General features: G+C 38.0%; 1 protein-coding gene across 1 annotated transcript in view; it reads left to right on the forward strand.

The window, feature by feature from the left end:
• Positions 1-13,381, forward strand: part of EXOG (exo/endonuclease G) — a 30,730-nt gene extending 17,349 nt beyond the window's left edge. Inside the window, exon 6 of the mRNA XM_003794461.2 lies at positions 10,942-13,381. Within this exon, the coding sequence (XP_003794509.1) occupies positions 10,942-11,403 (462 nt within the window). The 3' untranslated portion in view covers positions 11,404-13,381. The remainder of the gene's footprint in view (positions 1-10,941) is intronic.
• Positions 13,382-14,546: the final 1,165 nt, after the last annotated feature.

Here is a 14,546-nt window from a genome sequence, read left to right on the forward strand (position 1 = left end):
TTTTCTAATTATTTGGTAATGTTTAATAATGGGAAGATTTCATATAAATTTAGATTTTAGCTTCTCATTAAAAAAATCAGATGATTTGATCACACTTGGCATATACTTCCATAGGCCCCAGTTCACTAGATAAGAGTATCAGTCTTCTCAGATTGAGCATATATTCTTCAGTTCAGTGTAGTCCTCACCCAGACCATTTTACTCATTTACAGTCTAGACCTTCTTGATCTTTGACTTTATAATCCCAAGGTCTATTGCAAATATATAACCAGTGCTTGTAGTATTATGAGCATATAAGTAGTATGTTTGTACTTATAAAGAGGTAGATATAATTCTATATCATTAAGTCTGTGCCACTTAAGAGATAAGTATTATCACAGACAACAGAAAAACTGAGAAGTGAAAGGTAAAGGTGACAGTGAATTATAATTACTATTTTTAAAAATGTAATATGCTTTTACTTTCTAATTCAAGTAATTTAGGTTATATAACTTTATCATTATTATTTTTTTAAAAGGACAAATCAGTTTCTTCTTGATATTCTTGGAGCCCTTTGACTTTCTGTTCTAATTTGAGTTACTTGTTTACTCCTTCCTTCTCTCTTTTTTTCTTTTTCTTCAACAAATATTTATTAAACTTCTACTGTGTATCTGGTGCTCTTCTGGGTGCTTGTGATAACCAGCAATAAAAAAGGAAAACAAAGTATGCCATTATTATTGTAGAGGAAATAGAAAACAAAATTACCATGTAGAAAAATAAAGCATGGTAAAGGATATAGTGGGGGTGGGAAAGAAAAACAGGGGAAGCCACTGAGTTAAAAACCTAAGTGAAGCGAAAGAGTAAGTCATCTGAAGAGTTTTACAACTTGAGGAAGCAGCAAGTAAAAAGACATAGGGATGAGACTGAGTTTGGTGTGTTCAAGAAGTAGTGTTCTCCCTGAGCGGAGTGAGCATAATAATGAGGTAAGTCATAGAGGGAGGCAATGGGAAGAAATCTTGATTGTATTAAGTGAGATGGGCCTCTCTTGTAGGGTTTGATCAGGATAATGGCATACTTTGGTTTACATTTTTCAAGGCCACTCCGGGTGCTTGTGAAGAATGGAAGAATAAGTGGAAATAAAAGGACCAGTTAAGAGATTAATGGGGTTGTCTGAGTGAGAAATAATAACTTAAATGGGGGGGTGGGTGATAGAAATGGTCTGATTTAGGATATGCTTTGAAGGTAGAACTGATGGGATTGCTGATGGGTTGGTTGAAGAATAAAAAGTAAAGAGTTAAGGATAAACAACACGTTTTAAGTCTGAAATGATGAAGACCAGTGAGGATCAGGTTTAGAGGCTAGAAATTAGGGTTGTGTTTTGCTTGTGTGAATTTGGCTTTATCTGAGATGTTTTTTAGGCAGGATGTGAGTTTGAGAGGTTGGAAGTGGTCAGAAAACAGATGGTGTTTAAAGCTATGATGAGATTCTATAAGTGAGTATAGATAAGAGAAAAGAGATTGAAATCTGAACCCTGAAGCACTTGATCATGTAGAGGTTAAGAAGAAACTCTAGCATTAAGAGTCAGAGGAGCAACAATTAGGGTAGGAGGAAAAGCCAGGGGAGAGTATTGTCCCAGAAGCCAAGTGAAGAGAGCAGTGAAGGGGGGATCCGTTGAGAACTGACCATTTGCAACCTCATTCAGCTATTTTAGTTTTAAGTCAGCTGCTATTCATCGGTCATTATTTTTATTTTCATTCTACTCCTAGCTTGAGTCTACTTCTTTATCTAAGTCCTTCTCCCTTTTTCTTAGATTTATTTATTTATTTGCTTTGTTGGAGTATATCCTTAAATTTTTTCTGTAAGAGTCACTAGCTTATAAATTTTGAGTCTTTGCTTGTTTGAAATTGTCCTAAAACTGTAATCTGCATATATGAGAGATTCTTTAGGGCTGTTTTATGTACCTGGTGAGGTTTGAGAACCATTTCTTTATTACAGAGTATTTTTCTCACTTCATCCTGGAGGCATCTATACTCACTTATAGAATCTCTTCATCCATGCAACCAAAGGCATACTACTTTTTAGTTGGTTGCACAATAATTCTGCCCTTGGATTTTTTTAGTCAGACACCTTGATTTTGATGCCCTTTATTCACTAGACCATTACTTAACTGGGGGGTAAAAATATAAGGTTGTCTTCTTCATCTTTATCTTAACAATGTCATCTCATCCGTCTTTCATCTTTCAGAAGTTCGTAGCAGTTCTTAGTACATTAATGTACTGCTTGCTCATTCTTAGTGCTTTCATGAACATGTTCTTTTTTATATATCTTTATTGCCATGTATTATATATATAAGAATTTTTTTTTTATTTTAAGGAAAAGAACATATGCCCAAAAGACTTTTCTTGTATTTATTGGTCAGCATTAAGTTATACGTACAATGCTCATGAACAAGTGATAAAGTAAACAAAATGGATTTGGTTGGCTTAGACAGACTCCCTGAGATTTTCCCTTCAAATTTTTTTTTTATTTTATTGTTTGGGATTCACTGAAGAATTTTTTTTTAATTGGAAGAAGAGAGGAGCAGAAACTTGTACTCAGGTTTTCTTCTTCAACTAGGAACCCATTTTAATCTTTACTCATTATTTTTTTGCAGATCAAATTAATACTTTTAATGTTTTATTTGGAAATAATTTTAGTTTATAGAAATGTTGTAAGAGTAATACAGAGACCAACTGTGTCTTTCACCTAGATTCACTGGTTAACATTTTGTCACATTTGTAGTCCCCTTGTATTTACACACACCTGCTTTTCTTTTTTATTTTCTGAACCATTTGAGAGTTAGTTGTTGATATATTGTTCCTTTCCTCCTGTTCTGTCACATAACCACAGAGTAATTATCAAATTTGTGAAGTTTGACACATAATATTATCTGTATATTTATAGTCTAGTATTCAAATTTGATCAGTTGTCCCTATAATATCCTTCATATAATTTTTTTTTTCTGATCCAGGATTCATACATTATGTTTAGTTGTCATGTCTTTGTTCTCGCCTTTAATCTGAAGTAGTTCCTCATTTAACCTTTGTCTTGAATGGCATGACATTTTTGAAGAGTACGGTCTAGTTTTATAGCATGTCCTCCATTTTGTGTTTGTCTGTTGTTTGCTCATGATTAGTTATGTTTTTGGCAAAATATCATAGAAATGATCTTGTATCCTTCTCAGTGTTTCACCTAAGGAGGTGCATAATGTCCGTTTGTCTTATTATTGATGATATTAACTTTTATTACTTGGTTAAGGTGGTATCTACTAGGTATCTTCACCTTTCCCCCCTTTGGAATTTATAAGTAATTGTGGAAATGCTTTGAGACCATGAGAGCATTCTCTTCTTCTTCAAACTTTCACCCAGTAATTTTAGCACACATTGATATTTCTTGGCTGAAGTAGTTATTACTATGATAATTGTTAAATTATCTGCTAATTCTTATTTTTTCAATATTTATTAGTTGATATTCCACTTTTATTTTTTTCATTACAATACTGGTAAGTTTATTATTCACACCCATCAACCCATGAATGGAATAACCAATTGTGGTATATGTATACCATGGAATATTATTCAACCATAAGGAAGATGGAGACTTTACGTCTTTAATGTTTATCTGAATGGAGTTGGAACACATTCTTCTTAGTAAAGTATCTCAAGAATGGGGAAAAAAGTATCCAAAGTAGTCAATACTATTATGAAATCAATATATAGACATTCCACTTTTAGAAAGAGCTTGTCCTTGTCCTTTGTTACCAATGTAGACTCACAGTCTTATTATTTTTATTTTTTAGTTTTTGAGACAGAGTCTCACTGTTACCTGGGGTAGGGTGCTGTGGAGTCATACTCATAGCAATGTCAAACTCTTGGGCTCAAGCGATCCTCTTGCCTCAGTCTCCTGTCGCAGAAGACTATAGGCATCCCTTACAATGCCAGGCTAGTTATTCTGTTTTTAGTAGAGATGGAGTCTTGCTCTTGCTTAGGCTGATCTTGAACTCCAAGAGCTCAAGGAATCCTCCCACCTCAAGCCTCTGAAAGTGCTAGAATTACAGGTTATGAACCACCATGCCTGGTTTCACAGTCTTATTTATTCAATGACTTTTAATCAGCATACTGTGATTATTCATTTTGATATGTTCAAATTACTCCAGATTTGGCCAGTGGAAGCATCTTTAGATTGTCTCCTGTGTCTTTTTTTTTGGCATCCTCATCACTTTTTAGCATTTCCTTTTTTCTGGCATAAGGTTATATTCCAGGCTTATGGTGGCCAAACCCTGATACCAGCCATTTTTCTAAGGGGCCCTGGTTTCTTTTAGGCCTTTTAGTGTAGGCGCTAATATTTATTTATTGATTTATTTATTTATTGCCCTTGGTAGAGTGCTATGGCATCATAGCTCACAGCAACCTCAAACTCTTGGGCTCAAGTGATTTTCTTGCCTCAGCATCCCAAGTAGCTAGGACTACAGGCACCTGCCACAATGCCCAGCTATTTTTAGAGATGGAGTCTCACTCTTTGCTCAGGTTGGTCTTGAACTCATAAGCTCAGGTGATCCACCTGTCTCAGCCTCTCAGAGTACTAGGGTTATAGACGTGAGCCACCATGCCCAGCCCTGGGCATTAATATTTAGAAACCAAGATCTGGATGACAAGTTGACTCTTAAGTGGTTGCTCTGCTGTTTGATTTGTATGTTCACCACATTTATTTTTAGCCTTTTATAGTAGGTGGAGAGAGCCCCAAAGATCTCAGTACACAAATTCTATTGCCCTTACTGGTTCATTGTTGGGAAGGCCTTCCTTATCCATCTTCTATAGTGTTCCTATATTTGGGGAAGAGGATTTATAGACACTGTTCATTGAGAAAGAAGTTAACTGTGTTTGTATGTTATGTGTGTACAGGTAAAGTAGAATGTTGACAGGAATCCATATCCCTGGAGAGGCATATAGTTATTTATTTTTCTCAGAAGCATATCAAAGTTTGCTTTTATGTGTTTCTGTTTTTCATTAATATTTCCTCCATAATAATACAGTTTTTATTAGATTTGTTATTATTTTTCAGGTTAAACTTGTTTTCCGATAGAATTTTGAACTTAAGAATTTTTGGTGTATCTATTAGCATGAAGCAAAATATGGTCTGTTAGTAAATTAAGTTGGGAAATGTCTGGAAATTCTTGCCTTTTTAACAATTTAGTTTGGTCAAAATTTTTGTATGTATGTGCATACACATATATAAACGTGGGAAAATTTGGTTAAGGAAAACAGACATAACAGGCAAAGCTAGGCAAAATGAAGAGATGGGTAGAGGTAAAGTATGTTTTGAGAAACAGTGAGGTAGAGCACTCACATAGGGAAGAATAAAAAACAGGTTGGGGCTTGGTGGCAGAAACCTTGAATGATCAACCAAAAAAATTGAACCTATTCTCTAGCAAACAGGGCCTTTTTTTTTTTTTTTTAAAGAGACAGTGCCTTACTCTGTTGCCCTTCATACTCAGTAGAGTGCAGTGGCATCACAGCTTACAGCAACCTCCAGCTCTTGTGCTTAGGCTGTTCTCTTGCCTCAGCCTTCCAAGTAGCTGGGACTATAGCCACCTGCCACAATGCCCAGCTATTTTCTGTTGCAGTTTGGCTAGGGCTGGGTTTGAACCTGCCACCTTCAATATATGGGGCCAGCACCCTATTCACTGAGCCACAGGCACCTCCCACAAACAGGGCCTCTTAAAAGTAAGCAATTCATAATAAAATAAATATGGGTAAAATGATGTCCTTTAATGTTGATGGGAAAGGGGTACAACATTACCCAGCCCTAGGGACTGGTCTGTTCCTCTTGAGGAGCAAATATAATAATTTGCATTATGAATTCCTATTTCCAGAGGAATGTCTTGTAATTATACATGGCAATTCAGAATGCTTGCCAAATGTTTGGTTTTGTCTGAGATAGGCATTTAATATTTATTGCTTATTTACAACTATACTCTCAATCTTATTTTATGAGAATGTACCAAATAAAAGTGGAGTTTATTTAGTTTTCTATCTAGGCAATGAAGTATACATGTGTTTTTACTTAAGAGGAAGTGAAGCAAATGAACTGGCATTTATTGAAGGCTATGTGTACCAGGTGATATGTAAGTAGCTTTATATAGGGTGGACATAAAGTTCGTGTGCAATTTATTATGTTAAATTATTTTAAATTGCACGCAAACTTAATGTCCACCCTGTATGTGCTTCACTTACAGCCCTTACAAAAAGGTAGTGTTTATCATTTTTGTAAACAAGAAATGGAGGCTTTAAAGGGGCAAGTCCAAGTATAGCTTCTAATTGTCAAAAGGGGGATCCAAGCATGGGTCTATCTGACAGTTGCCAGTGATCAGTAGTGTTGTTCTTTGAAGCTCTTGGAATTCTATAATAAAGGATTGCTGTGCCCTTCATATAATAAACCTTAAGGCCAGCAGGTAATAAAAGATGGAGTGGATGGAGAACAGTTGCAAGTGATTTTTGCTAGCATACAAAAATAAGAACAGAAAGTGGGCCAAGAAGAGGAGTTCTTGTAGCCAGGCAGAAATGTCTGTTAGAATATGTAGGAAGGGATCATATCATCATAGAACTTGAGTGAATGTGATCCTAAGGGAAGATTAGTAGCAGTGATTTTATCAGAAGTGAGTCATCTGACAGCTCTAATCAGAATCACCCCCTTTATTATAGCTGAGGTCATCCATGTGCTTTCTCTGATGTGCCTGTTTGAAGAAGAGATTGATTCCAGACAAGTGAAACATACCTGAAGATTCTGGCTTGGACATTATAAATGACCTGACAAGAAAGTGAGCTTCAGATTTTACAACTCAGTGGTGGTAATGTTAGAAGTATTTGCCAATCTGTGCTCTTTCATTGCAGTACTTTCCAAACTTCTACCAACTAACCCTAGAATGGTTGGAAAGTGAACACATAACCCAGGAATCTTGAGGCATTACTTGAGGTGATAAGGGAGTAATTTTTTTTTTTAATTCTCCTGTTTTATACTTAGGGAAAGCTTATGTTCATTTCTATCTGCTTGTTAAAATGAAAATAAATTATTTTACTGGTTGTCTCCTTACCTGTACCCTAAATCTTCAAGTACAATGGACAGCCTGAGAAGAGGACCCTTGTTTTACTGTGATTTAGCAGGCTCCTACCCATTGGCTGAGAGCAGGTACCCCAGTGTGAGGTACTATCTAACAGGGTTTGAGCTGCCACACAAGCATCTGCTGAGGCTTTACAGATAACAGAAGGGGCAACCACATTTTTGTTGACTTTCCTAAGCCTTGTGACTCCTTTACTTTTCTTGTTTCTTCTCTCCTCCAAGTATGGATTTCTCATTTAGCGAACTACCATGTTTTCTTTCTTTCACTTGATTGGCATAACTTTTTAAGGGCTGAGTCTCTTGATGTGTCCCAGCAGTTTTATTTTTGGAATTTTTTTTATTGTCTTACAGGGGAATGTAACCAAATATATCTGATTCTAACAGGTACATATTTTTTCCTCATGTTGCTACTTTATTTAAGGCACAGTTACATATATACATTATATATATGACTTAGTGTGGGTGTTTATTTGCTGTGGGTCTTTTCTGGGGCTACAGGATTGGGGGTGGTGGTGGTGGCAAATTGTCATTGTTGTCGCTTGGATAGAAGGAAACAAGCTCAGGCCAGCATATAAGAAAGCTAACTTCGGGTTATGAATGAGTACTAGCTTATGTATTGTACTTCTTGTTACTCCCAGGTGGTTTCCAATTTTTTGCAATCTTAACAAGACTTCAGTACTTTTTGGTATTGTAACAGGAGTGAGGGCTTCTGTTAAAGCCTCAGTTAAGTCAGAGTCTCACTTTTGTTGCCCTCAGTAGAGTGCTATGGTATCATAGCTCACAGCAACCTCAAACTCTTGGCCTTAAGTGATTCTCTTGCCTCAGCCTCCCAAGTAGCTGAGACTACAGGCACCTGCCACAATGCCCAGCTATTTTTAGAGATGGGGTCTTGCTCTTGCTCAGGCTGGTCTCAAACCTGTGGACTCAGACAATCCACCCACCTTGGCCTCCCGGAGTGCTAGGATTATAGGCATGAGCCACCGTGCCCAGCTTTGTAAAGTATTTTTATACCTTAATCTTATTTGAAAAAGGGTTGTTGCTGATTTACTGATACTAAACACTATTAATAGGTTCTTGTTAAGCTTTTGAATGTTTGTTTGGGACATCATTTGGTTCCAGCTTGCTATCTCTTGAAATCCCATTGTTGACCTTTAACTGGTCTAATTCAACTTGATCCATGTTTCCCCACTATCCTTTTGCAAAACCGTCTTTTGTAGTCCTATCTTTTGAGTGGTGCCCACTACAAAAATAGCTTTTTACATAGTCTTGCAAATTAAAAAAAGTTTTTGAAACTTAACATGTCATTGTATGTACCTTCTTAACAATTTTATGAGAAAAGTAGCATGGAGATTACTATTATGTTTTATAAATGAAGAAATAAGAAATGAGTGGGCATGATTTGCAGGTTAGTGACAAACGCAGGAATTGACCAGGTCTCTAGGCTTCAGTCCACTGAACCATTTTGCCTCAGTACCCTAGGTGTGTTTAGAAACATTTTTTGAAGTCTTCCAAAGTGAACAATTCAATGAAAGTTGAATTGTTTACAAAGAAGAAGATAGGCTGAAGATTTTTTTTTAAGATTGATTTTAAAAGACATTATCTTAAATTTAAGTAAGAAACTAGTTTTCTGAATTTCAAAAAAGGACTAGTCCCTGTTTTAGATAGGTTAAAGATGTATGCTTCTTGAAAACCAAGCAGACTAAATCAGAGAAGTGATAGTGAATGGTCAAGTTTTTATTTTTTTTTTCTTTATTTCTAGGGATGGTATTTTACTCCTTTGAGATATTTTGAAAAGGTCGTGGGTAGAAGGATCACACTTGGTGGTTCCTATTAGGAATTTTTGTGTCCATTAGATTGCTCCAAAGTAGTAATGGAAGTTCTTTAGCTAGAAGAATTTTTAAAAACTTACAGAAATGGTACATTTCAGTGAAGGAAAGCTGTGGCACTTAAAATATGACACTCCTTTTCTTTTGGCTGGAATTTAATAAAGCCTGATTAGAAGCTCTTGTTGGCAGCAAATGGGCATGACCAGTTAATTATTTTTGAAAATTGCCATTTGTTTGTAGACAAGGGAGAGAGAATGAGGGGAGAGAATAATCAAAGGAATGGTTGGAGTTTGAGAACTGTGCTGCAGTGATGAGAAATGTCCATGAGGTGGCGCCAAGAATTTGCCTAACTGTTGGATCTAGCGCCTGGAACACTTGAAGCCCATTTCAGCTTCTCCCCCCTTGTGAACTATGGCTCATCTGCAGCTGTGCCCTCAGTTCTGGTCCCTAACTTCCGCTGAACCCCCCTGGTACTGCTATTTGTGTTCTGTATTGGCATCTAACCACATTTTGCCTGCAGTGAAAGCTGTGGGTATTGGCTCCCCCTTCGGATGCTAAGTTTCTTGAGAGTAGGCTTCAGCTACATTTACTTGAAACCTTACTCCTTTCTGTATTTTCAGCAGTGCCAGGCCTAGACCTCTGAGTTGCATTACTGAATTAACGTCTGTTGGTGATTTGTGGGCTAATTGTGGACCTCTGTAGGCCTCACCTTCCATATATTTTTTTGCTTTGAAGAATGTTTACTGATATTTTCCCAGGTACATGAATGACTTTTGGGGGTAAGGATGGAGATTTTGTATCTGTAGATTGTGTAGTTTCATAGACTACTGACCAGCTACTTTCAGTAACTTCAAAGACAGTTGGTTATAGAAATCATTCCTGTGTTTGGGTCTTCCCTGTGGTCCTTTAGTTGGTCTTGCACTGGGACCTCCATGTGTGACAGACAACAGATGGCTGTGGAGTTCCCAGTCTGTGTGCCATGTAGGTAGGAGCTTGAGAAAAGCAGAAAATAATCCTCCTTTGTAGCACTCATACCTCTGTCTTGTTTTGTCTCTCAACAAAGAATGCTGTCACAGGCATAACCATCTGAATAGGAAAGAAAACCTACTTGTACCAAGGAAAGGCCTGGGAAGGGCAGCAATGTCATGAGCATATTTTAGTTGGATTATGTCATTTTATTGGGGACCATTAAATAAATAGATCTTGGGTTTTGCTTTTTCAGAAAACAGATAAGACTTAAACCAATTGGAAGAAAATCTGAAAAGGTTTCGTAACAATGTTATTTCATTAATACAGTCAAACCACATGGGCAGCTAAGTTATATTTTCTAGGCCTGACTCTAGGTCTGTCCTCTTTATTGTGTGATTTGATAACATAGTCAAAAGTTCTATGTTTGATAGCAAGCCCATAAGTGTGTAAAACTCTAAGCAAACATCATTTACATTTACTTAATTTAAAAATGAGTCACAATCTAGGCAGTACTGGAGATAGTAATGTTAATGTGGTATATGGCTGCTTCTATAAAGGCTGTGTAGTTCCTTAGTGAATTTGATAAACTACGGCCATATTTTTATTTCTAGAGCTGGAAGCACGCAAGTTAACAGTTTTGACCTCTGAATGTTTAGAGCACCAAAAATTCTGATTATGAGATGAAAAGAAAATGACAGCTTTTTTTGTCCATTAAAAAACCAAGACTCACTGATGGCATTCCTTTGTCCTTTGTCCTACAAACAGGGTACAAACTATGGCCTCTGCTCTTTGGGGTAGCATTATTTTAAAGAAGCCATCAGAATTGACTTGTTAGATACTTATCTTCTCAATGAATCTGAATTTTGGTTTATTATCTTTGGCAGTTGCATTTAAAATCAATGAGATGGGATGGGGTAGCTTATAAGTGAATTTTCAGAATTTTCTTTTTGGGAAAAAAATTGAGAACTGCTAATACAAATTGACATTGCTAATATAACTACTTTATTTTTAGGTGATTGGTGAAGACAATGTGGCAGTCCCCTCGCATCTCTATAAAGTGATCCTGGCCCGCAGAAGCCCAGTATCTACTGAACCTCTGGCACTAGGGGCCTTTGTGGTACCCAATGAACCTATTGGCTTCCAACCCCAGTTAACTGAATTCCAAGTGAGCCTCCAGGACCTGGAGAAGTTGTCAGGACTGGTGTTTTTTCCTCATTTGGATAGAACTAGTGGTATCAGGAATATCTGCTCTGTGGACACCTGTAAGCTCCTGGATTTCCAGGAGTTCACTCTATACCTGAGCACAAGAAAGATTGAGGGAGCCCGATCAGTGCTCAGACTAGAAAAGATCATGGAAAATTTGAAGAATGCAGGAGTTGAACCAGATGATTACTTCATGAGTCGCTATGAGAAGAAACTAGAAGAACTCAAAGCTAAGGAACAGTTAGGAGCCCAGACAAAAAAGCTATCTTAGAAGATGTGTGCCCTTATCTATGATGAAGCAAGTGTGCCCTCTCTTCAAGCTGATATATTTTAGTGGCTTTGCTTAAAAGTAATAATGGAATCCTAAGTTTACTATTAAAAATTCCCCTAAAAGATGAAGGTCTAGAACTTTTTGGTCAGTATTGTATTTAACTTGGAAACACATTATTAAGAAAGTTGTTATACCTATAAATCGAGGTCTAATCTGTGTGAAGTTAACTGGAGAACTATGTCCATAGATGGAACTGCATTTGTGTCTCTCTGGATATATAGTAGTATGTGAAGGGACTGTTTAGTCCCATGCCTTCAAATCATGCATTGTCTTAAGTGTACCTGCTCAGCCTTTTGGGAACACAACATTGCACTTCTTTTTTCTCCTGTGACCTGAGTTGGTCTTGGAGATAGCTTTTAGAAATCCTCTATGTGTTAATCTTTCCACTTGTACTGATCTTTGTTTCTTGTTTCTCCTCTCATGAACCTACTATTTCTCTACTTCTGTCTATATAGAAGCACTCAGCAACTATAGTTTCAGTTTACTTAGTGCGTTCTGTCTGTGTGGCTCAGTGTATTTTCTCACAATGGCCCTCTGAGATAAATAATGTCACTATCCCCATTTTTCCTCGGAGAAAATTGAGGCTTAGAGAGCTTAGTATCTTGCCCAAAGTTCACCTTCCTAAAGAAGTCTGAGATACACAGGTCTGGAGTATACAGGGTTAAGAAAAAAACTAAGATAGATTGAAATCTTCCCTGACATGAATTTTTCTCTCAGAAGTATATACCTATTTCCACTGGTGCCTGTGCCTTAGGATTACTTGGTAAGAAGTGTCTGGTATCTTGTCTCCTTTGCAAGCCAAAGGGACTTAATGTCCTTTGACTTGAGTTTACCTCAGCTCCTCAGAAAGAGATAGAGCAGCTACTTAGGAGTTAGGACAAAGCTTTGTAGGGTTTATCAGAACCCTTGCTTGCCTCCAGGGGTGCAGTTCTTCTAGAGCCAACTAGAAGATGGTGCCAACTCGGTGTGTTCTTTGTTTTCCAGATGAATTTTTGTTAAAATTAACCTAAGAAGGGACTATGCGCACAGGGTCACCAGGTTATGATTTGCTTGCCTCTGTCTCTGTGTGTCTACCTGGGTAGTGTGGGGCAGGGGGTACTTTGGACCAAAGGTCCAAGGCAGTTATTTCTGGGGGAAATGGTGGTGGTTTTTCTGAGCCAGATCTCTAGTTTGAGTCCTTTTATAGACTCTTATAAGTATAGGCAGTAAAATGTTTAGAGGGCATAAGAACTTGTCTAAACCTGTCATATTACTGCTATCTTTCCAAGTGGTATTACAAGAACAATTTTTGTGGTGTTTTTGTGTTTTTCTCTAACAAATGCCAAGGCTTTAAGATAAAGATAAGATTATAATGATTGACCTTGTTCTGCTCCTTCATTTGGGTAAAAAAGAAAAGTTGAGGGGTCAGAACACAGTAGCCTGATTAATACCGTTCTGTTTTATCACACTGTTCCCCATTAACTTGTGCCAAGTCCTCCTCTTTTCAGGCATATAGAGCCAAAATGTCACTGTGACCAAACAGTCTGTTATTTTCTGTCCTCATTGGAGAGGTGATGGTGGGACCTGGGTGTTTCTTCTGGAGCTTGAGGGGGTAGCTCTGTGGAATAAGTCCTAGGTACTTACTGCCTATCTCCAGAGGCAGGCTTCCTACTCCCTTCCCCTGTCACCATGCTCTGCTCTGTTCTGCTGACCTGAATTGCCAGCAGCCTTGGAGTTATTTTTTTTGCCCCTTTCATTCCTGCCTCTCCACTTAGATGGTAGAGAATCTTGATTTTTAGATCAATAAGTGTCTTAGGTTTTTATTTCCTATGAAAGATGCTACCTGGTCATTGTGAAAGATGGAGATAAGAGTTTGTAAGACAAAATTGTGGTCTGCCTCTCCTCATTTTGATATGTAAAAATTTTGTTGGATATAGCAGTGATGCCTGAATTATTGTCTCAACACTTTAAGAGTACCCCAAATAAACTTGAAATGTAAACATTGACTAGAGCTTAGAATTTTCTTCTGGGTCAGATCACTTCAGACCGCTTAATGTGGCTGTTAATTACTCTGGATTCTGGTGCAGCAGATCCCTAGGCTTCTCTCCACCATCAGATATGTCTCTCTAGATGCATATTAGAGGAACATCCAATTACTAAATGAACTTGAGCAGATCACTGTCCAGTCAGTACCTTTCTGGGTCCAGCTGATTTTCAGGCTGAGTGTGGAACTCTACTTTTCCATTCCTTTCACCCTCTGAGAGTCCTGCTCTGAGGGAAGGCTGCATTCGAAGAACAACTAGTCTGGTGGGTCTTGTTGCTCAAAGCCCCAATCTATGGGAGAAGGGGCTTCTTCCCTCAGCTTTCTCTGCTTTCAGTGACATCTTTATTGTGAAATTCCAAATTCTTGGGTCTCTGGATTGAGACTATTTCACTAATGTTGTATGCAGCATAATAGTGTAAGTTGCAAAGGTTAGGAGAATGGATATCAGCCCCAATACTTGTTAGCATTTCTGCCCTCACACTTTGACCTTCACTTAGCTAAAAACTTCTTGCCACAAAACTACTTTTGGGGCTTTGATTAGAGCTGTAGGCTGAGCCCTATACTTGGAATGACTTTGAGTGTTGCCATGTCATCTGTCCCCTGGCTTCATCCTTGTGAGTACGTGTCACTGACATCAACTCTATGATCGCAAACTTCCCATTTAGCAGTCCATCTCTGAACCTGTCTCTGCACCAAGGCTCTGCTGTTCAGTTCTCTGCTTATCCTTCTGCTCTGTGTCTCTTTCCTTCTTTTGGGCCTTTGTGGGACAACTCCATGCACCTCCTGGATCCTCACTCTATTTCATTCTGGCAGAGCTGGTCAGGGCTGACATCATACCTGGCGTGGAACTCCTGCTCCTGCCTGCCTCCACGCCCAGCCTCTCAATCTGGTTCTGTTTTGCTGGGTGTTATCATTCTTATAGATTGTCTATCAGGGACCAACTTGCAGGTTGTCAGAGTGGGCCAAGCAAGATGAACTGCATTTTGACATGGGCTCCATGTAATTCAGAGCAGTGGGGACATGGTAGACGGGTTTCTCTTTTCTTTTCTTTTTTTTTTTT

The sequence above is a fragment of the Otolemur garnettii genome, unplaced genomic scaffold (assembly GCF_000181295.1).
Source record: "Otolemur garnettii isolate 467f Iridium unplaced genomic scaffold, OtoGar3 scaffold00082, whole genome shotgun sequence".
Classification (NCBI taxonomy): domain Eukaryota; kingdom Metazoa; phylum Chordata; class Mammalia; order Primates; family Galagidae; genus Otolemur; species Otolemur garnettii.